The sequence below is a fragment of the Equus quagga genome, chromosome 7 (genome assembly GCF_021613505.1).
Source record: "Equus quagga isolate Etosha38 chromosome 7, UCLA_HA_Equagga_1.0, whole genome shotgun sequence".
Lineage (NCBI taxonomy): Eukaryota > Metazoa > Chordata > Mammalia > Perissodactyla > Equidae > Equus > Equus quagga.
In genome coordinates, this window is record NC_060273.1 from 1,936,270 (window position 1) to 1,956,386 (window position 20,117).

The 20,117-nt window shown below is 60.7% G+C and overlaps 1 protein-coding gene across 1 annotated transcript in view; it reads right to left on the reverse strand.

Moving 5' to 3' along the window:
* The window catches only part of PKD1 (polycystin 1, transient receptor potential channel interacting), a 46,181-nt gene extending 26,075 nt beyond the window's left edge, over positions 1 to 20,106 (reverse strand). The window contains 10 exon segments of the mRNA XM_046668356.1: positions 169 to 416; positions 749 to 875; positions 1,309 to 1,424; positions 1,845 to 2,065; positions 3,206 to 3,389; positions 3,519 to 4,190; positions 4,541 to 4,710; positions 5,046 to 5,117; positions 5,217 to 5,288; positions 19,892 to 20,106. Of these exon segments, the coding sequence (XP_046524312.1) occupies positions 169 to 416; positions 749 to 875; positions 1,309 to 1,424; positions 1,845 to 2,065; positions 3,206 to 3,389; positions 3,519 to 4,190; positions 4,541 to 4,710; positions 5,046 to 5,117; positions 5,217 to 5,288; positions 19,892 to 20,106 (2,097 nt within the window).
* Positions 20,107 to 20,117: the final 11 nt, after the last annotated feature.

Sequence of the window (20,117 nt, forward strand, 5' to 3'; positions counted from 1 at the left end):
TGGAGATGAGCAAGGGCAGACCAGGCCTGAGGTAGGCAGCGGCATGGGTGGCTGAGGGACCCAGTGGGCTATGCAGAAGAATCTGCATTTTGTCTGTGTTTGATGGGGAGACCCAGATCTCAAGCAGCTGAGGGGGAGGCATAAGGGACTCAGGCCAGTGACACATACCGAGTACTGGGCAGGGGGACCCGCAGGCACAGAGAAGAGGAACTCCCTCCACAGTGCATAGGAGACTCCAGGGAGCCCCGGCCCTGACGTGGACCCGTTGGCACAGGTCTGAGGGTGGCAAGGGGCATCCAGCGGCAGGCAGATGTTGGATCTGGGGCACCAGCGGCCCTCCGGTGTGCACACAGGGGCAGGCTCAGTCCTGTTCTCCAGGGACCTGCTCTCAGGCTCGCTGCTGTTTTCTGAGGCCCCTGCAAGGAGGGGGGAACCCAATTTGCTAACAAGCCACAGGCGGGGATACACCACTATGATTCAAGGTCTTCCAGGCAGCATCCCAGCTCCCACCATCACTCCCCTACCCCTCCCCACACTGAGCCAGCTGGTTGACCCGGTGAGCCCCCGACCCAGGCAGGCCCCACCCAATCTGTCCTTGGGATCTCAAGCTTCAGTCGGGGTCTCTGTGGACTCCACTCTGTCCACCTCGAGGCTAGAGACCAGTCCAGTGGCCAAGGGACCAGTGGACATGACAGTGCAGAGAGGCTGCCCAAGCCCCTCAACTGCCACAGCTGGGATGGGGGCCCACCTGCTCCTCCCAAGGGCCGGTACACCTGCAGCCGCAGCTGGGCAGGCCGGCCGAGCTCCTGGGTCCCAAACTCGGCAGTGGTGAGGAAGGCTTCGCGGCTCAGGCCCAGGCCAGGGAACACCATCACCTGGGGGGGGGGCGGGGCGGGCAGTCAGCTGCGCAGCCCTCGGCCCCCCAGCTCAGCCCCACCTGGAGGCCCAAACGCCCTCCAGGTCAGAGGGGAAGGAGCCACCAGATGAAGCTCATTTCACAGAGTGGGAAACGCCGTCACTCAGGAGGAAAAGCCAGGCCGAAACCATCTGTGAGCAGCAGGACAGCCCCCTTGGTCTTTAGAAAAATCCAGACACCCAGAGAAGAGGATTGGGGCATTCAGAACCCTTCCAGACACCAGGACGGGTGATTCCCTTCACACAGCAGCGGGCTTTCTCAACTGTCTCCACACGACACATATGATGTTAAAAAGACCCCAAAAAAAGCAGCTTATTTTTTAGAGACAGACAGCAGCCAAGATAAGATGCAATCTCCAGACTGCGTCCTGGAGGGTCGTGGGGCCAGCCTACCTCGACCGGCTCCTGGGCGGCTGAGAGGGCCTCCTGGTGTGCCAGGGGGCTCAGGGGTCCCTGTAGATCCCCGCTGGGTGCTCCCATGAGGAAGTTCTCCGCGTCCCACACAGGGCCTGGGGTGGCAGGTGTGCAATGAGGTGCTAGTCCCAGGCCAAGGAGGAGAGTGTCGGGGGCCCAGGGTCAGGCCAGCCCTGGGACTGAGCCACCTGGCAGCAGCCCCTCAGCTCCCTCCACCTTTGTCACTTTTGTTTGGCACAGGCTCAGCCCAGGCCAACGTTGGGCATTCAGCAAACACCTAATAGATACTGAGTGGCTGAGGAACACAACTGGCGGGGTGGGGGGGCTGTCCTAGGCTGGGACAGGAGCTCCCACGGCCACTGGGAGAGGCTATGTGTTTTGGGGAGGGTAGCTGTCCTGGGCTGGAACAGGAAGAGCTCTCGGGGCAGTGGGGAGACCCTGTGGGTTTTCTGAGGAGGCAGCTGTCCTGGCCGGGGCAGAAAGCGCTCCCTAGGCGCCCAGCGGCCCCAACGCACCTCCAGGCCGCAGCTCACAGACATAGCTATGCGGCACTGAGCACAGGTCCGTGTTGCACTGCCCAGCAGGCCCAAGCCGCACACAGCGCTCAGCTGTGGCAGGGTGCGGCTCCCCAGGTAGCCAGTTCTGGCAGCTCTCCAGGCTGAAGGCCTCGCCCTGCGGTGCCAGGCCTGCCTCCGCCCCATCCACAGCTGAGAAGCCAATCCACACATCCAGGCTCCTGCAGGCAGGCGGGAGGGAGGATGGTCGCTCAGGGGGCTCCTCAAAGAAAGAAGCCCCTCCTCCCACCCTCTATCTGGGGGCATACGCCGACAGGCAGGCCCTGTCCTGTCCCCATTTTCCAGATGGAGACACCGAGGCTCAGACATGACCTGGTGAGCAAGGCCCACGGCAGTGCCCACCCATCTGCCTATGCCCATACCGCCAGGGGCCCAGCCAAGGGCTCCACTTCAACCTGGCCAACGGCCATGCACACCCACAGCCATGGGGCTTGCAGATGGCGGCATCTGGGGACCGAGACACCCACATATCAGCCCCCAAATGGGCTGCTCTCCACAGCTCTGCCAAGGTAGGAACACCCTCCTGGAGGCGGGGCTTGCAGACACATGGAGGAAAAACACAGGGACAGGGACAGACCCAGGGACAGGGACAGACACAGGCAGGGGAGTGAGGTGCTGTGGTCAGAGCTGGGCACTGGGGCCCAGCTACTGCTTGTTAACTGGGTGACCTTGGGCAAGGTCCTTGACTGTTCTGGGCCTCAATTTCCCCTTCTGGACACTGAGGATGTCCAGGGTGTGGCCCCTTCCCACACAGCGACCCAGGGAGAGGGGGAGGTCTGGCCTCCCCAGCCCCAGCCACGGCAGGTGCGAGGTGCCAAGGCAAGACCAGGCAGGCCGCCCCCACTGTCTGCTCTGAAGAAGCGCATTTCCCCTCAGGCCAGGGGCCGAGCTGCCCAGGAGCATCCCTGTGTGTGGGCGGCACTTGGCAGTGCTGCTTGCCCAGGAGAGGGAGCAGGGACGAGGGGCAGGAAGCAGTGCAGCCCCCGCGGCCACATCAGAACATCCCTGCCCCTGCCTGGAGGGGCCTACACAGGACAGACAGCAGCAGGAAACTGGGTCTGGGTGCACCTCTCACAGCTGGCCCGTCCCCCAGCCCTGAGTCCACATCTCTGTCCAGGGAGCTGATGAGGATGGCCATCAGCTGGGCACAACATGGCTCCTCGTCCCCAGAGTCAGGCAGGCCAGCTGGACACAGACCCTCCAGCAGCCCCTCTCCTCCTGACCCGCCTCAGGCTCTGCCCCTACCCCAGTGTTCTGGGGACCCCCACCCTCCCAGCCTCTTTGGGGGTGGGGGCAGGCACCTGGTGACCCGGGAGATCAAGAAGTGCTGGACGGCGGGACTGTCCACCATGGCCAGGGCAGCCCCGGCCCAGGCCCGGCACTGCTCCTGCGCTTGCAGCCAGGCTGCCTTCTCCGGTACCAGGCGGTAGCAGTGCCCGTTTCCAGGGAAGATCTCAGTGTCTGAGGGGCACAGCGGATGCACAACTGGGGGATCGGTGGGCAGACAGAAAGGGCATCAATGTGTGCCCACCGGGGGCTCTGGCCCACCCAACCCAAACCCTGGAAGTGAGGAAGGGGAGGGGGACCCAGGTCCAGCGGTGGGGAGGCACACACCTTGGGCAGGCTCCTCGCCCAGGGCCATGATGCTGTATGTGGCCTCCAAGTCTGAGCCACCACGATTTCGGACACTGAGCTTGAGGGTCTCATCACTGCGCACTGAGGCCAGACACACAAGCTCCAGGGCAGCAGGAGCTGCCTCCACCTGCACCTCTGCCCCTAGCCGGGCTGAGCCGGCCCCCAGGGCCAGCACAGCTGTCACATGATAGCGCCCGGGCAGCACATAGCGGTGAGTGGTGGCCGGACCAGCGACGTCCACCTCGGGGGAGTCGTCACCAAAGTCCCAGCGTGTGGAACTGACAGGCAGCAAGGCAGTGACGTGGAAGGATGCTGGCTGGCCAGAGGCCAGGGGTCCTTGGGGCCCCACCAGGGCAGCCCCTGGGGAGGCAGGGAAGACGTTCTGGAGGAGGGTAGGGCCCCTGCAGGCAGGGGCTGGGGGCAGCAGGGGGTCGGAGCAGAAGGGTAAGCAGGCCGAGGAGACGTTGGGGTCCTGGGCCGCCCCACACAGGCACCAGCCCTGCTCTGAAAGGGCTGCAAGGCCCTGGCCAGCCGCGAAGCAGAAGGCGCTGCAGGCCTCAGGTGCCAGCAGGCCCTCATGGGCAGCTGAGAAGGCTGCCAGTGCCACGGCACCCGTGCTGTTGTCAGGGAGGCAGGCGATGTACTTCTCACCTGCAAGGGACAGAGCAGCTGGTCCCGCAAGCATGCCCCACTCCTGCAGCCTCTCTGCCCCCATTCTAGATCCCAGATCACATCGCCCCTCACTAACAGCTGCATGGCACACCCCCAACCCCTGGCTGGCCTCCCTCAGGCCTGCACTGTTCCCCTGGTCCACAGAGCCTTCCTGACCCCCAACCTGGTCAGTCTGTCCAATAGAACTATTCTCCACATGCATCTGTTCCCTGGATCCCCATCTTCCACCCCCCGACCAGGCTGGTGACCCTGAGCATACCTGTGGGTCCCCTCTTGGCTGGGGTTGTGCCCAGCAGGGGACTGACCTGGCCGCGCCCACTCACACTCACCACAGCCTCCGTCCAACAAGGGGACACCGAGGAGAGGCCGGCCAGCCAGGGGGCCGGGCCCAGCGCACGTGGCTGCCTCGGGCCGCACCACACGGACCCGCTGCTCCTCCGCCCAGCGAGGCAGCCACGCCAGACCGCAGTCACACTCCAACGGGTTCCCGCTCAGGTTTCTGCAGGAGGGGCAGGGCCAGGCGCTCAGCAAGCAGTGGGGCAGGTGTGGGGTACCCAGCCTGGCCTCAAAGAAAGGTCTGTGCCAGCCTCACCCCAGGGAGGGCAGGGTCCTCCAAGGGCAGCCGGAGCCTGGGCCCACCTGACAGTACAGTGTCCTACTACCCATGTGGCAGCCTGCCAGGCCCTGAAGGGGGGCTCCAGCAGGTAAGCAAATGGCCCCCCAGGGTCTTGTCTCAAACTAGGGAGCAGGTATGGAGGCCAGGTGAGGAGGGCAGGGGGTTGTTGGGGGGCCATGGGCCCAGCCACTGACACCCACCGAAATAACACAACTTACATTTCACTTAAATTAAATAAATTAGCAAATATTCCTTCTTCTAATGTAGAAATCTTGTTGTTGCTTATGTCCCTGGAAGAAAGGGGGATTTGGCAGGGTCTGATGGAAGCCCTCATAGCCACAATGGTGACAGGCAGCCACCACCTGCCCCCCTGTGAAGGGAACACTTACAGCTCCGTCAGCACCGAGAGGTTCGCCAGAAGCCCGACGTCCAGCGCCTGGAGCAGGTTGTGGGAGACATCTCTGGGGGGCAAAGTGACCGCAGGTCAGCACTCGAGCCCCAGGCAGGGCACAAAGCTGACCCCAAGCCCACCCCAGAAGCTCCCCAGCACCCCCAGGCTGTGGCCTCCCACTCTCCAAGCTCTGTATTCCCAGGGCCAGGATGGAGGATCCACATGAACTCTCACCCGGGGAAGCCAGGGCAGGAGACAGCTGGGGCCCCTCAGCACTCCATCCATGCCCCACCCAACTCCCTTCCCCTGCACAGAGCGAAGCCCCCACTGGTCCGCTGGCCCAGCAGAGTTGTCCCATACCACTTCATCCCCTGTCCACAGGGGGTTTGGAGCATGGGAAGGCAGCCCAGGGGTCTCCAGAGCCAGGGACCCAGCTGCTGGGGTGGGGGGGGCCTCTGTTCCTGAGACACAGTGGGGCACAAAGACCAGACAGACAGGGAGGAGGCCTTGGTGGACGACCCCACACCACAGCGACCATATTAAACCTCAAGGTTAACACGACCCCAATTAAAAACTCCAGCATGGTCAACAAGATCACCCACAGGTTCAAGAGGAAGCATAACCAGGCAAGAATCATCAAGAAAGGACGAAACATGGATTTATACATTAAACTGAGTTACGTGTGTTAGAGTGGATGGACTGACCAATGAGAACAAAGGATCCTCCTGAAACAGACTGAGCCCCCAGGAACCTACACAGGGGAAGACGAGACTGACTCGTAAAAGACACAACCGACCAGGAGCTCCGGGCAGCAGGGCTGTAGCTGGAGCTTGATAAACCAGGGGTTCCAAGTTAAATGTGATGACCCCACAGAGCCAGGCGCACCGAGAGCACGTGGGGGAAGGGCCACATATCTTTGAAAGCACGAAACTACGAACAGAAGTCAAAGACCAAAAACCAAAAGACCCAACTACATGAAAACATGCAACTTCCATACAAAACACCATAAATAAAATCAGGAAACAAACTAAAGCTGGGAAAAACAGTAGCAATGTAGATGGTGGACTGAAAGCCCATAGCACCCTTTCTACACATGCAGCTAACAAACCACAAAGAGAAAGACAGCTACCCCAGTAAAAAAAAAAAAAAAAAAGGCCAAAGACAAAAATAGGCAATTAACCATAGAAATATAAATGCCTTGGATGTATGGAAAAAACAGTCCACTTCAGTAACAATTGGAAAACAGCAGAACAGAACTTTTTATTTACCAGAGCTGTGAATGTTTTAAAAGGCATGACCCTCAGTGGTGGGGAAACAGGCACTGATACTCCTCGTGTCACTACCCCAGCCCCTCTGCTACTGTCAAAGCCTCTCAGAGGCCAGACACTCTAGCCAACAACTCCACTTTCCGTCACAGCTTGGAGGTGGAGGTCACAGACGTCCCTGCCCATCCACCTCCTGGGACAGGGACCTAGGACCGCTCTGACTCAGTGGAGACCTCTAGTCTCCTGTTCCCCCCATCCTCCTTGCCCCCCCACCCAGGCTCCCACAGCTCTGTGCACCCACCTCCACCACCGTCTCCAAACTGATGAGGCCTGGGCCCCCCACTGCAGAGCCTCTGCCCTTCCAGACGTTACCCCTCGCCCTCCAGTGTCCCCAGAATATGTCTCACCAGCCCTGCTCTTCCCACCAACCACCACTCTGCCATGGAGAGGCCAGGGAATCATCACTGCCTCCTCCAGGCCTATCGCTCTCCAAGTCCTGCCAACTCAGCTCCTAAAACACTTCAGACTCCTCCACCCTACCCTGGCCACAGCCTGCTCCAGACCCCTATCCTGGGCACTGGCCTGGCCCCCACAGCCCCTGTCTGAGCTCCCCGGGCAGCCTGGGAGGTGTCCTGAGGACCAGCTTCTGTCAGCAACCCTCTGGAATGGGTCCTGCTTTCTCCAGCCTGCTCCGAATACAGTAGGAGCCTAATAAGAACAGCCTGGTGTGAAAACGAGGTCCTCCTAGGAGCCAAGGCACTAAGAGACGCCAGACCTTGGCTCTGCTGCCAGCTCAGGCCCCTGGGCCTCCACATTGGGGCCCTGAGGACACAGCTGGAGATGGGTGGGGTGGGGGTCCCAGGGCTTGGTAGGCTGGGATGCCTGGCACAGTGCCCTGGCCTGGCTCACAACATCTAGGACAGCCTCTGGAACAAGGCTCAGGAAATGACCCCCATCCCAGCCCCTGATCACTGCTCCTCCCTGGAGACCTGCTGGCCTCATGGTGACCAATGCCCAAATGCTGGTGGCCTGCGAAGGGCTGGGGGCTGCTCCTGCTATCCTGGCTTCCAGCACAGCCAGGGGGCAACCTGGGGGACTTCTGGAGGGGCGTGACCGGCCTGTAGGTGACTGATGGGAGCCAGGCCCACAGTGGCTCCTGGTCCCTTCTGGCCCTAACTAAGGAGATGGACTGTGGACACAGTCACCTAACCCCAGGGTGTGCAATCTCCACCCCGACAAAGTAGGGTGGCCACCGGCAGACTAGGTACTGAGTGGCCGGCACACAGACACGAGGTGCTCAGCTGACGCTGGCTCCAGCCTGCCCGGGGAGGGAGCGGGCCCGGGCGGCCTCCCCGTGAGATGGGCTCAGTCAGGAGGGGGGGCAGTGGGTGGGCACGAGCACAGTCCTCCAGCGAGTGGAGGGCTTCCACAAAAACGTTTACATGTGGATCCTCGAACACGGTCAGATGGGCTGGCAAACAGGGGGCGGGGCCCTCGGGGCCCTGGGACCTCTGAGGGACTGGAGGGGGTCCCACAGGGCAGTGGGTGGGGCTAGAGCTCCTGCTGAGAGCAGAAGGGCGGTGGTTTCTGCCTAGAGGACCCAAAGCCCCACCCCTGCTCTGACCACGCAGCCGACGGGGCAGGGCGGCAGGATGCAATCACACACAGAGTGGAGACAAGGCCACACGGGTCACATCAGATTGGAATACAGGCGCTCCACACAGCAGGCCCATCTGTCACAGCGTTAGCCGGCTGGTGGCCGCTCAGAGGCTCCAGTCTGTGCTGAGGAGCAAGCCGGCCTCCGCTGCCCTGGGTCCTCACTAGGTTGCTGAAGACTCCGTGCACACATTCTTTGAGGTCATCCTCACTGAGCCATCCCATAAAGCGACGAGAAGAAATCCTGACACCCAGTGGCTCACAGAGCCAGTCCACACACAAGGACCACAGGGCTGACTGCTAGACTGCAGGTGCTGTGCCTCGGGACGGCAAGACCCACCCACCGCTGCTGGTCTTGCCGTGGCCTGGAGAGGGCACCCGGGTCTCCAGCTCCAGCTCTGCTCGCAAAAGCAGTGTTTGTAAACTCTTACCAGTAAGCAATTCACGACAGCCACGTCTCCTCCAAGGAAAGAAAGGGATACACGGTCTCTCCCAGTGCAGGCCAAGGCCCTCCACCACACCCAACGATGTGCGCCCACAGCCAGGCTGCTGGGTGTCCAAACCATCCCCGGGGTGGGATGGGACAAGCCGAGGGACCAAGGAGAGGCAGCCAGACTCCCACCCACTGGTCAAGCACAATGCTCTGGAGTAGCAATGGCTGGCCACGAGAAACTTCAGTGAGACCTAAGTAGGGACTTCCTCGTGGCTGAATTGAGGATGGCAGTGGAATCTGTGTCTCTGAGGAGAAATCGGGCTGCAGGAGCCCAAACAGCAACAAGCTTGGGGAGGTAAGATGATCCAGAGAGGGGGACAGTGGGACACACCAGGGGTGCCAGGGAGAGCTTCCCAGCCCGGGCCTCAAGCAAAAGAGGAAAGAAAGAAGGAAAATCCCTAAAATGTTTTTCCACATCCTGTTTTCTGATAAATCCATCATGTGTGGCAGCTGTTGGGAGCTGCCTATGGTGCCTGAGAAACCAGAGCAGGGGTGGGAGGCAAGTCACCTTCGGTGTCCCGGCCACTCAGCCAGCACTCACCCCTGCCCGCTGGGACACTGCCATCCTGGCCTCACTGGCCTACAGCTCCAGGCCATCCTCGGCCTGGCTAAGTTCTCCATCTAGCTCTGTCTGGCCCAGCAGCCCCATGGAGGCTCCGCTACATGCACAGACAGCCCCACCTTGTCATGGACACGGCCATGTGCTCCCTGCACCCCGGGCCCAGGTGGCGGAGCCCCTTCTCCCCAACACTCACCTGGGCCTGGCCCCGGCCCATGGTGAAGAGAAAACAACAAAGGGCCCTGGGGACCCTGCTCAGGGGGCTCCTGCAGCTCAGGGCAGAACCAGGCCAAGAGCCAGAGCCGGCCCACAGGCCCCAGCCTGCCTCAGGGTGCGGGAACATCTGCATGGAGCAGGCCATGGGTGACAGTAACACTTGGGGGGATGGAGGGTCACTGGAAGAGGTATCACTGGAGGGGGGAGTCACAGGGGGAGGGTCACGGCGGGGTCACCGGAGAGAGAATCACTGGAGGGGTCAGTCACTGGCAGGGTCACGGGAGGGGTGTCTCTGGAGGAGGACACTGAAAGGGGACAATGGAATGGGACATTAGTAGAGTCCTCACCCAGCCCTACTGCCCACAGCCCCGAGGCCCTGAACAGCCACTTTTCTACACCTCCATCTGCTTTTGCCATCACTGTTTTGGGGGAATGCCAAGGTGGCCGTGGGCCAGCCCCATCCCCCCTCCAGCCCCTTGGGCTTCCTCTGCATCCCCGGGGTGACGTCATTGCAGTCTGATGCCCTCCCCCATGCTTGGGTTCCCCCTGTCATGCAAAGCGGGGGAAGCAGGGGAGGGGGGGCAGCTGGCCCAGGGAGCCGCCTATAGGAGCCCTGCACAGCCGGCAGAAGCTGGCCAGCAGTGCAGCAGCCGGCGCTCACTGGGAGGAGAGCCAGCGGTCTGGCTGGACACTACCCCTGAGATGTCCCAGGCCAAGCAGGGCCCACCCTCTGAGCCAGCTGGACCCTCCCAGGCCAAGGTTGGAGGGGTCAGGCCAGCTCAGGGGAGGGGGTGACCTAGGGACCCTGGGAAGCTGGCCCCCATTGCCCACAGCACTGGACATGAACCCCATGGTCCGAGATGGGGGTTCCACACCTCGCTTGACCCCTCTGCTGTTCCCTCTCTTGCTCTAAGATGGGCAAGCGTGCTGGGAGAGAGTGAAGACCACTGCTCTGCTCACACACCTGGTCTTCCTTCTCCTCGCCCCACATTGCCCCAGCAGTCACTGCAGGGCCGTCTGTCCCCCACGCCGGGTGGTCCTGACTCCCTCTGCCTTCCAGACAGATGTTCTCATGGGGAGGGGCCCCAGTTCCCCTGGCCATGTGTCCTCAGGACTCAGGCACCCAACTGCATGGCCCTGTGCATCTGGCTCCGATCCCTCCTGCTCCAAGCAGGGGCAGGGGTCCCTGCTTCCAGCACCAAGCTGGAGGGGCCCAGCAGAAGCTGCTGAGGGCCCCCACATGACAGACACCAGGGGCTCCCTGCCTTCCCCACAGGGCTCAGCCCTGCGTTCTGTGCCTGCTCAATCCCAGGCGTTGCAGAGAGGAGAGGAGGGGCGGGGGGCACGTCTCAGGGCCCCAGCAGGGAGAGATGGGACTGGGGCCATGCTTATAAAGGTGAGTGGCGTGGAACACGGTGTGCACAGGTGGAGGACCAAGGAGAGGGTAGCCACAAACAGCAGGTCTAGAATGTTCATGGAGCCCAGGGTGGCTTCCAGGACAGTCCCTTTCTAGAGCTGAGGAAACAGAGGCCCCAGACAAGCAGGGACCCTGCCCTGGCGCCTTGAGCAGCCTCAGTTTCCTCTTCTGCTAAGAAGGGGAGTGGCCAGGGTGCCCGCTCCCCAGTCCAGATGTAGGCGGGGTCTGGGGGCAGCCAGAGCCCCCAAGGAACCATCTGCACATTCCAGACGTGTGTGGTCAGCGGCGGGGCGAGGGCCAGGCCCAGCCCAGCACCCCCACCCTGGCGCTGGCCGCCGCGCTGGAAACTGGGCTTGGGGGGAATGGGCTCCTGAGGGGCCGCCTGCAGATGTTATGTAAGCCGCTCCTCCCAAGCCAGCAGCTGCCTCCTCCCTCTGGCAGGACAGGACAGGACAGCACAGGGCGGGAGAAGGCGCCCCGCTCCCCATCCAAAGCCCAGTGCCCCGTGCTCCTCCCTCTGTCCCCAGCGTCCTGGACATGCAGCCTCAGTCAGTCCTGTTACTGCAGGCTGAGCTGGCCCATCCCCTCCCCGGAGGCCCCTCAGCCCAGCAAAGGGGACCCCCAACACGTCCCCTTGGGAGCCAGGCCCAGGCAGAAGGGAAGAGAGGCCACAGTGCTGGTCCCAGGCCACTCTGGGCCACTCCCTGCCCCCTCGGCCCTCAGTGCAGTGGTGTCACCCCCTCGCCACCTCGCTAATGGCTCCTTTCCGCGCCGGGAGGCCAGCACCAGAGCCAGTCTGAGTCTAATAACCTCATTGTTTTCACTCCGTTCTATTTGTGGCAAGCGAGGCTGGCTTCCAGGGCCGGAAATGATGAGGTTTAAATTAATGAATTCAAGTTTAGGAGAGAGAGCTGATTTGAAGAAAAACAGACAGGGAGAGAGGACAAGCTGGGGAGGAGGGCAGGGGACAGGGAGGGCCCAGTCGGACCCACTTCAGCTATGTACCCAAGGCCCCCACACCCACCTGGCTCCAAACCAGGGCCTGGGGGATCAGCAAGAAGCAGGGATCTTGGCCTCAAAGATGAGAAGGGAAGACTGGCGTGAGAGCCCCTCAGCAGCCTCCTAGCCCCAGGCCCCAGGGCGTTGGGTAGGAGGCAGCCCACATTTCACAGGATGTTTATGGTGGTCCCTCACGGGAGCTTTGCCATCCCAGGACTGAACTGTCACCAGGATGAGACTCAGGCATCTCATGTGGTGACACTGCCTCCTAGAATCCCCGGGGACCACAGCCCGGGACAGGGAGGGGAGTCTCGGGCCTCAGAGCTGCAGGAAGGGACAGAAACACAGCCCTGAGGAGGGGCCCTGAGATCAGCCCACCCAGAGGCAGCCACGGCCAGAGCATCAAGACCAGGTGGGGCAACGGGCTGCAGAGGAGGGACCTGGCCAGGAGAGGGCCCAGCTCGCCCTCCACCTGCAGCTGGGGATTTGGGGCCACCCTTCAGGGCAAAGGGAGGAGGAGGACCAGCCACTGGGGGCACTTGGGCTCCCTCCAGATCCTCCTGGTGCCCAGTCACCGCACTCAGCAGCTGTCCCTCTGCACTCTGACCTGGCACAGCCAGCCAGGGCAGGGGCTGCGCCATGCCTTCTACGGATGGGAGTGCTGAGGCTTGGGGAGGCCACCCTCCTTCCACCAGCGTCGCCTCCCCAGAGTTTGAAGAGTGAAAGAGAAAGGCAGCCGGCGCTCTCCTTCATCCTGGCTGGGGAGCCGGCATGTGGCCTTCAGCTTTCCAGGGGCAGAAACACGGTCCAGCGTGGCTGGCAATCCCATCACCCACTCGGCTGCTGGGCATGGCCAATGGCATGAACCAGCCTGATGCCAGGGCCACGGAGCAGTTTGGAGGCACAGGATCCTGGGGGCTCCCACTGCTATTAGCCATGCCCTGAGTACTGGCCCTCATTCCCCACCAGACCAAAAGGAAAAGCTGGCTTCTGCCCTGCCTCGGGACAAGGCCCTTTCCAGGGCAGCCCCACTGGATCCCAGAGTGGGCTCCATGGCTTCAGGGCATGGGGGTGGCTAAAATTGGAGACACCACACTCTCCCAGGCCTGGGACCACGGGTAGCTCAGGGAGAGAAAGAGCCCTGCTCACCTTGGCCCCCAAATGCAGCCCCTCCCCAGCATCGGCGGCTGGGCACCACTGGGCCCCTTGGCGGAGACTACTGCCAAGCCATAAAGAACGAGGTGTTCCGGGAAAAAAGGACGTGAGCTGCATTTTCCAGCTGGGCCTCATTCGGCAGCGAGACTGCAGGCGCACTTGGCCAGCACCCCTGCCTCCCGCGGCCCACCCCGTGGATGGCCCCTACCTTGGCCAGCTGGAGCCGCGCAGGCACCCCAGAGCAAAGGGCCAGGCCCCAGTGTGCCCGACCCCAGATGGCCGCCGCCACCCCAGACAGCAGCAGGAGAAACATCGAGATGTTTTCATCCCAGAGTGCTCAGCAGGCTGGGCCCACCTGGGTTCCTGCTGCTGGTGCTGGCCACCGCAGAGGGTTCCGAAAAGGAAAATGTGCGTCTCCATCCAAAATGGCTTCCTCACTTGAAAGCAAACCCCAGGCAGGGTCTCCCCACGCCCCAGGGGCAGCCAGGAGGGGTTTGCGGGGTGGGACCCACGTCTGGCAGTGCCCCCAGCCAGATGCCACAAGGTGGAAGCCAGTGACTTGTCACTCCGGGCCAAGGCAGAGCAGGAGAGGCTAAGAAGGCCCTGACGGGAGACCTACGAGGAGACGTCCTGGTCTTGGGCCTCAGGGGGACACTGGGAAAGGGAGACCAAGGCACACCTTCTCCGAGCGCACCTGTGCGGCAGTCAGCTCCTCTAGTGCAACCACGAGGGAATGCACTGTGTCGGCGCCGTGGAGGAGCCGAGCAGCTGGTGTGAGCACGGGGAGCCCCGCAGCGCCACAGCGTCGTCTTAGGTCCCAGAACAAGCTGAACGTGAGAGCTCAGGGCGCTCTGTTTACGCCTCACACTTGACTGTGTTACATATCTAGTCTCCAATGCACCCAAAACACACGCATACAAAACTGAGATACAAACAGGAGAGGAGCATGCCAGGGTCACAAATCCAAAGAGCTGCATGGCCCTTGTGGAAGGCACCTCCGAGGTAAGACCAGAGGAGGCAGCAAGGCTTCTGGACAGCAGGCCTCCCTGCACAGGGTACTGAGGGGTGTGTAGGAGTCTGCTCACTCAGGCTCATCTGTGCTTCTCCCATAAGCTGTGGTGTTGGGTCTGAGTGACGCAGTCACTTGTGCTGTCTGCTCTGCAGCAGAGCAGGTCCTCGGGGCCCATCTCCTGGTGGCCAGTGCTTGGGGAAAAGGTAATGGGCTCTGAGAATGTGGAGAGAATGGGACTGAGGACTCCACTTTGGTAACAATGACATCGCTGTGGCCACCAGCAGCAGAGCCCTGTGGATGCACCACACACCCTCACCGCTAAGGCCCTACAGCCCTGTAAGGTGCATGCACTCATGGTGCCCGTTTCACAGGTGAGGAAACTGAAGCTCAGAGAGGCTGAGTGACTGGGCCAAGGTCACACAGGAAGTGGAGGAGCTGGGATGTGAAGCAGGTCTGACCCAGGGCCTGAGTCCCTTACTCCCGCGTTCTCATGCCTTCCTCCTTGAACCAAACAGGAAGTCGGTGGGAAGGACCAGCCAGGGAGGACTGAGAAGAGAGCTGGTGGGAAGGGCCAAGCTGGGCTGAGCAAGCAGCTGGGGCCTGAGCCCAGAGCCCACCTGGTCTGACTCGGGGATGCCCCCACTGCCACCCGTCTGTCTGCTGATGAACCAGCCCGCCTCGTGCAGTTCCAGGGGTATGCCCCAGAGCGTGCTGATGAAATCACCTCTCTGCCACAACTCACCAGCCATGTGACCCTAAGAAGTCTGGGAGCCTCAGTTTCCTGGTCTATAAAATGGGCCTAAGAGTGGTTCCAACCTCAATGCACCGTGGGGAGGCACCATAGAAAAAAAACCGGAAAAGGCTTAACATGGGCCTGGTACGTGACAACCGTGGAGGGAGGGGGTGCACCCCCCTGGGTATTTTCTTCACAGATTTGTTTTTTAATTCAGATATAATTCACATACTATAAAGTTCACCCTTCCAAAGTACACAGTTCAGCGGTTTTTAGTATGGTCTCAAGGTTGTGCAACCATCACCACTAATTCCAGAACATTTCCACCACCCCAAACAGAAACCCCACACTCGTCGGCCATCACCCCCCAATCCCATCCCCCACCCCAGCTGTAGACTATACTAGTCTACTTCCTGCCTCCATGGATCTACCCGTTCCGGACATTTCATCAGTGGAATCATTCAACATGTGGCCTTTTATGTCTGGCTTCTTTCACTTGGCATGTTTTCAAGGCTCATCCCCACTGTAGCACGGATTAGTGCTTCATTCCTTTTCGTGGCTGAATAATATTCTACCATGTGGACAGACCACATTCTGCTTATTATCCATCTGCTGATGGGCATTTGGGGTGTTTCCAGCTTTTAGCTACTGTGAACAACGCTGCCGTGAACGCCTGTGTACAAGTTTCCACGTGGACGTGTGTTTCATTTCTCCTGGGCAGACACCCAGGAGTGGAATTGCTGGGTCCTGGGGTGCCTTTCTGTTTAACCTTCTGAGGAACTGCCAGACTGTTTTCCCAAAGTGCTGCCCCTTCCACATCCCTACCAGCAGTAGAGGATTCCCATTTTCCCACATGCTCACCAGCAATGTTTGTCTTTCTGGTGACAGCCACCCCAGTGGGGTGACATAACATCTCACTGTGGCTGACTTGTGTTTCCCTGAAAGCTGGATGCTCAGCATCTCTTCAGGTGCTCATTGGCCATTTGTATCTCTTCTGTGGAGAAATGTCTGCTCGGATCCCTTGCCTGTTTTGTAAATGGGTCATTTGTCCTTTGAGCACCGCGTCACACAGTTCTTTACCTATTCTGCTACAAGCCCCTCGTGGGAGAGACAACGTGCACGCGTCCCCCACCCTGCAGCCATTTGGCAGGGGTGCTCGCCCCCCTGGGTGGTGCCGTCCTCACTGCTCCCTGGCACCGCCCAGCTCCTGGGGTCACTGGCACTACCGGCACTCTGGTGTTGGTCCCTCCACGTCCCCAAGTGCTGCAGATGCAGCTGAAGCCTCCCCATTCGCCTCCCTGCCCTGCCAGGGGGCCAGGTACAGAAGGCAGCCCGCGACCTCCTGTCCACAGTTCTAGCAAATCTGCATTCTGCGTCTCATCAGGAGACTAATGCCACAGGCATTTATCTTCTGAATTCCCAAGTGACAGCTGTCGTGTGCAGCTGAGGGAACGTGAGAGCATGCAGGATGCCTGGGTCCTCCTGATACCCAGTGTCTCCACACAGCAGCCCATGTTCTTTCTAGAAGACACCACCCACACCATTTCCCTCCTGGACCCTTCAATGCCACCCCACCTCCCAACACTTGGAGCCTTGGAGTCTCCACCAGGCTGTCCCCTTTGTCTGGGACGCTCTCTCCCAGCCCCTGGACGACTCCTGTGCAAGCACTGTTTTGGCTTCAACGTCACCTATTCAGGGGGTTCTTCTGGGCAGCCACTCCAAAGTGGCCGCCTCTCCATCATCTGTGTCTTTGGTTTAACACTGGCTTTCTCATGATAACTGAGTCTCAGAGAGGTGGGCCTCTAAGACCCCCAGCACAGGGCTGGGCTCACAGCAGCCAGGCCCTCCATCTGGTGAGGACTCGTGGAGGGGACCCTCTGCTGCCAGGCCTGCCCTTAAGCTAGCAATGCACGTGGCAGTCTAATATGTCACGCACACATCAGGCTTACACTAAGCCCAGGGGTCTGTTCCTCGCTGCCCTCACATCCGTGTCCTGTGCAGACCCCGGGGACTGAGCCTCCACCGGTCTTCCCCACACTCTCCTGTCATTCAGGGGCAAAGGCAGGGAAGTGCAAGGCCCTGGGTGCTCTCAGCCAACAAAAGACACTAAGACCCCAACACTTTAATCAGCAAACCAAGTCCCTCTCAAGTCCCTGCTCCGAGACTAGTTCTAGGCCCAAAATAATGACACGACAGACAAGGCCCTGTATGGGCCCCTAACTGAAATTAGCAGCATGTGTCACCTGAGAAGTCGTCCGCCAAAAGCGACCACACCTGAAACTGATCAACAGACCGCATCTGGAGTAGCGCTGTCACATCCAGAACTTTCCGCAGTGAGGAACGTTCTATCCCTGTGCTGTCCTGTCCAACACGGTAGCCACCAGCCACAAGTGTCTCCAGAGCACTTGGAACGTGGCTCACCACATGACGCAGCTCTGGACCCAACTATCAATCTACAGGAAGCAGAGGGACATGTTAGATGACACCATGGAGGTGACACAGAGACGCAATCCAAACGCAGGTGCCATCAGAGCCGGTTTCTACAACAAATTACACAAGCACCAAAAGAGATGGAGGGGAAGCCTATATATTAAGAGAGATCAAAAGACATCAACTAATTGCGCTGTGTGGACTTTATTTGGACCCTAATTCAAACTACTAAAAAAAACTGAGACAACCAAAAACTTGAACACACTGGACAAATAATGAGATCAGGGATTACTCACTGTTTTAGGTGTGACCATGCTAGTGCCATATACCCCAAAACGCTTACAGATCAAAGCTTACCATGGCTGGAATTTGGTTCAAAAATGGGTGGGGTGGGGTGTGGAGGGGCAGGGCGGCCACAGGGCGGTGGGTCCATGAGGGTCATCACATTGTTCTGCCCACTTGTGTGCACACGCATTTTCTCCACTCCCAAGCTTTAGAAATAGGGGAGAAGCAACATTTTGCTGAGTAACGTCATCTTTTTCAGGCTGCCACCTCCCAGCAGCATCGTTTAACCCAAAAAAGCCTGGCGTTCTGGAACCCTGAGCCATCCAGAATGCCAAGGCCTGGGAGCCCAGAGTCCCCAACAGGCTGGCTGCAGACCTCCCACCCGGGTCTGGACACGGTTGTCCTGCCGCACCTCAGGCTGGCCAAGGAGCCTCAGAGGAAGAGGTGGCTGCAAGATGCTGATGACAGAGACACCAGGCCTGAGCCCTCCAGAAAAGCTGCCGGTGAGACCCAGAAGGCAGGGCCGCTGGGGCCCCTGGACACATACACCCTTGCCCAGAAGGCTGCCTGGCCTGTCCACGCTCGGCCCCTCTCCCCTGGAGAAGAGAAGACTCACCTATCTCCCTCCCCCCGAGGAGAGGTTTGCAGGACTGATAGGCCGAATGGTTAGGGCAGCCCTCAGAGCGCAGAGGGTGGCCTGGGGGGCAGTGGGGAGCCTTTACATCTGCACCCAAAGGTCTGGTTTGCAGTGAGCTCCTTGCCCCCAGCCCTCTGGAAATCTCCCAGAGGTAGTTTCGGGGTATAAAGAAGGGCACCAGTCTCCTCCATTCCACACCCACCTGCCTCCCAAGGTCCCATCACATGTTTAGAGGGGCCAGCGACTCTGGGAATCCTGCCAGCTCAGGGGGAGGCCGCCAGTCCTAGGACTTCCAAAACCCAGGAGCAGAGCCTAACGGGACACACACAAGGCAAGAGGCTCGGGCTCCAGCGCTGTGCCCCAGAGCCTCCAGAGGCCCCCAGCCAACCCACTGGCATCGCTTATTTCCTGGACAGCTCCTGGAGGCCAGCTCAGCACCAAGTGCTGGGGAAGCAGAAAATAAGCAGCAGGAGCCAGGCCTGACCCCCAGCAGCTCCCAGCCGACCAGAAATGGAGGTAAGCTCACCCACAGCATCCAGAAACGGGTGGGGTGGGTACGATGCAATTATGCAGGCACTGGCAGCAGACAGGACGCCCATCTCCACAGAGACAGCCGAAACGGCAAATGCTTCAGTGGTCAGAGAGCAAGATGACAGGCCCAGAGCGGCCCCCACAGCTCCCAGCTGGCCCTGCTCTTCCCCCATCCCCAAGTCTGCCCAGCAAAGCCCCAAGGACATCCGGACCACCCAGGAGAAGCACCCACCCCCTCAACATCCAAACTTATCTGAACAATGACCACAGGGCCCCCTAATTAAAGGTGGCTACATGGCTCGAGTCACCCAGAGAATATTATAAAACCAATATTGGCACAGGACCTCACTCCAGGCAAGCTCTTCACGAGGGCTGCCTGTTATTACTTCCAAAATGCAAATCTGACAACAGACTCTTCAGTGTTTTAAAGCCGTTCCTGGCAACTCCACCCACCCACTGTTTCCAGGATAACATGAGAGCGCTAGATAGGACGCTTGAGGCCCTTCATGACCCCAGCCCACTCCCAACCTGCCCCTACTCCCTAACACCTACGCTGCAGTTGCCACACTGGGGGTGCACCCTACACCCACACACGACCAAGTCCAGCCTCCAGTCCTTACCACTCATGGCTCCCTCCTCCCTTCCCCTGGATCCAGCTTCCTGCCCCATCCGAAGTATGGGGCCAATTCTTATACATCCATCAAATCCTTGTCCAACCTTTCCTGTCATCCCAGACAGAGCTCTCCACCTCCTAGCCTCCTTCTGCGGGGCGCCCAGGTGCTGGGAATCCCCCAGGCCAGGCCGCATTCTATTAGTCTTCAATTAGCGTTTAAGTGTTTGTCGTCTCTGTTCGGAGACCTCCCCACTCCGCCCCCGCACGCTGCCACAGGCCCCCCATCGGCTCGCGTTTGCAGAGCCCCACCGGGGGGGGGGGGGATGTCTCTTGCTTTCACAGAAACCGGGATTTTTCTGTGTTCCTCTGGCCTGGGCCAGGCGCGCTGAGAGCCGGCCGCGGTCCCAGGTTTTCCTTATTTAGTCGGGCCGACCTCACTGCGCTGGAGCCTCGCCCTGGGAGAGGCCTGGCCCGCGCAGCGTTTCCCCTTCTGGAGGCTGAGGACGCGCCCACGCCCTGCGAGGCCCGCCAGACCGGCGGCCTGCCCGGCCGGGCCTCTCCCGGAGCGTGCAGGCGCCCGCGCCCCGCCAGGCCCGGGCCGCCCGACTCCTCGCGCCCGGCCGGCGCCATGGCAACCGCCCGGGCCGCGTCTCGGGGCGGCGGGTTACTCACAGCGCGGTGGCGTCCGCGGGGATGCGCAGCGCGGGCCCGAGCGTCTGCAGTCCGCGGCCGGAGCAGTTGACGCGGCAGGCGGCGCCGGGCGCCGGGCCGCAGAGGCAGGGGTGCCCGCACGGCCCGCAGCCGCGCCCGGGGCCCCCCGCCAGCGCCCCGAGCCACAGGCCCAGGCCCAGGGCGAGCACCAGGCGGGCGGGCGCGGCGGGCGGCATCGTCAGGGCAG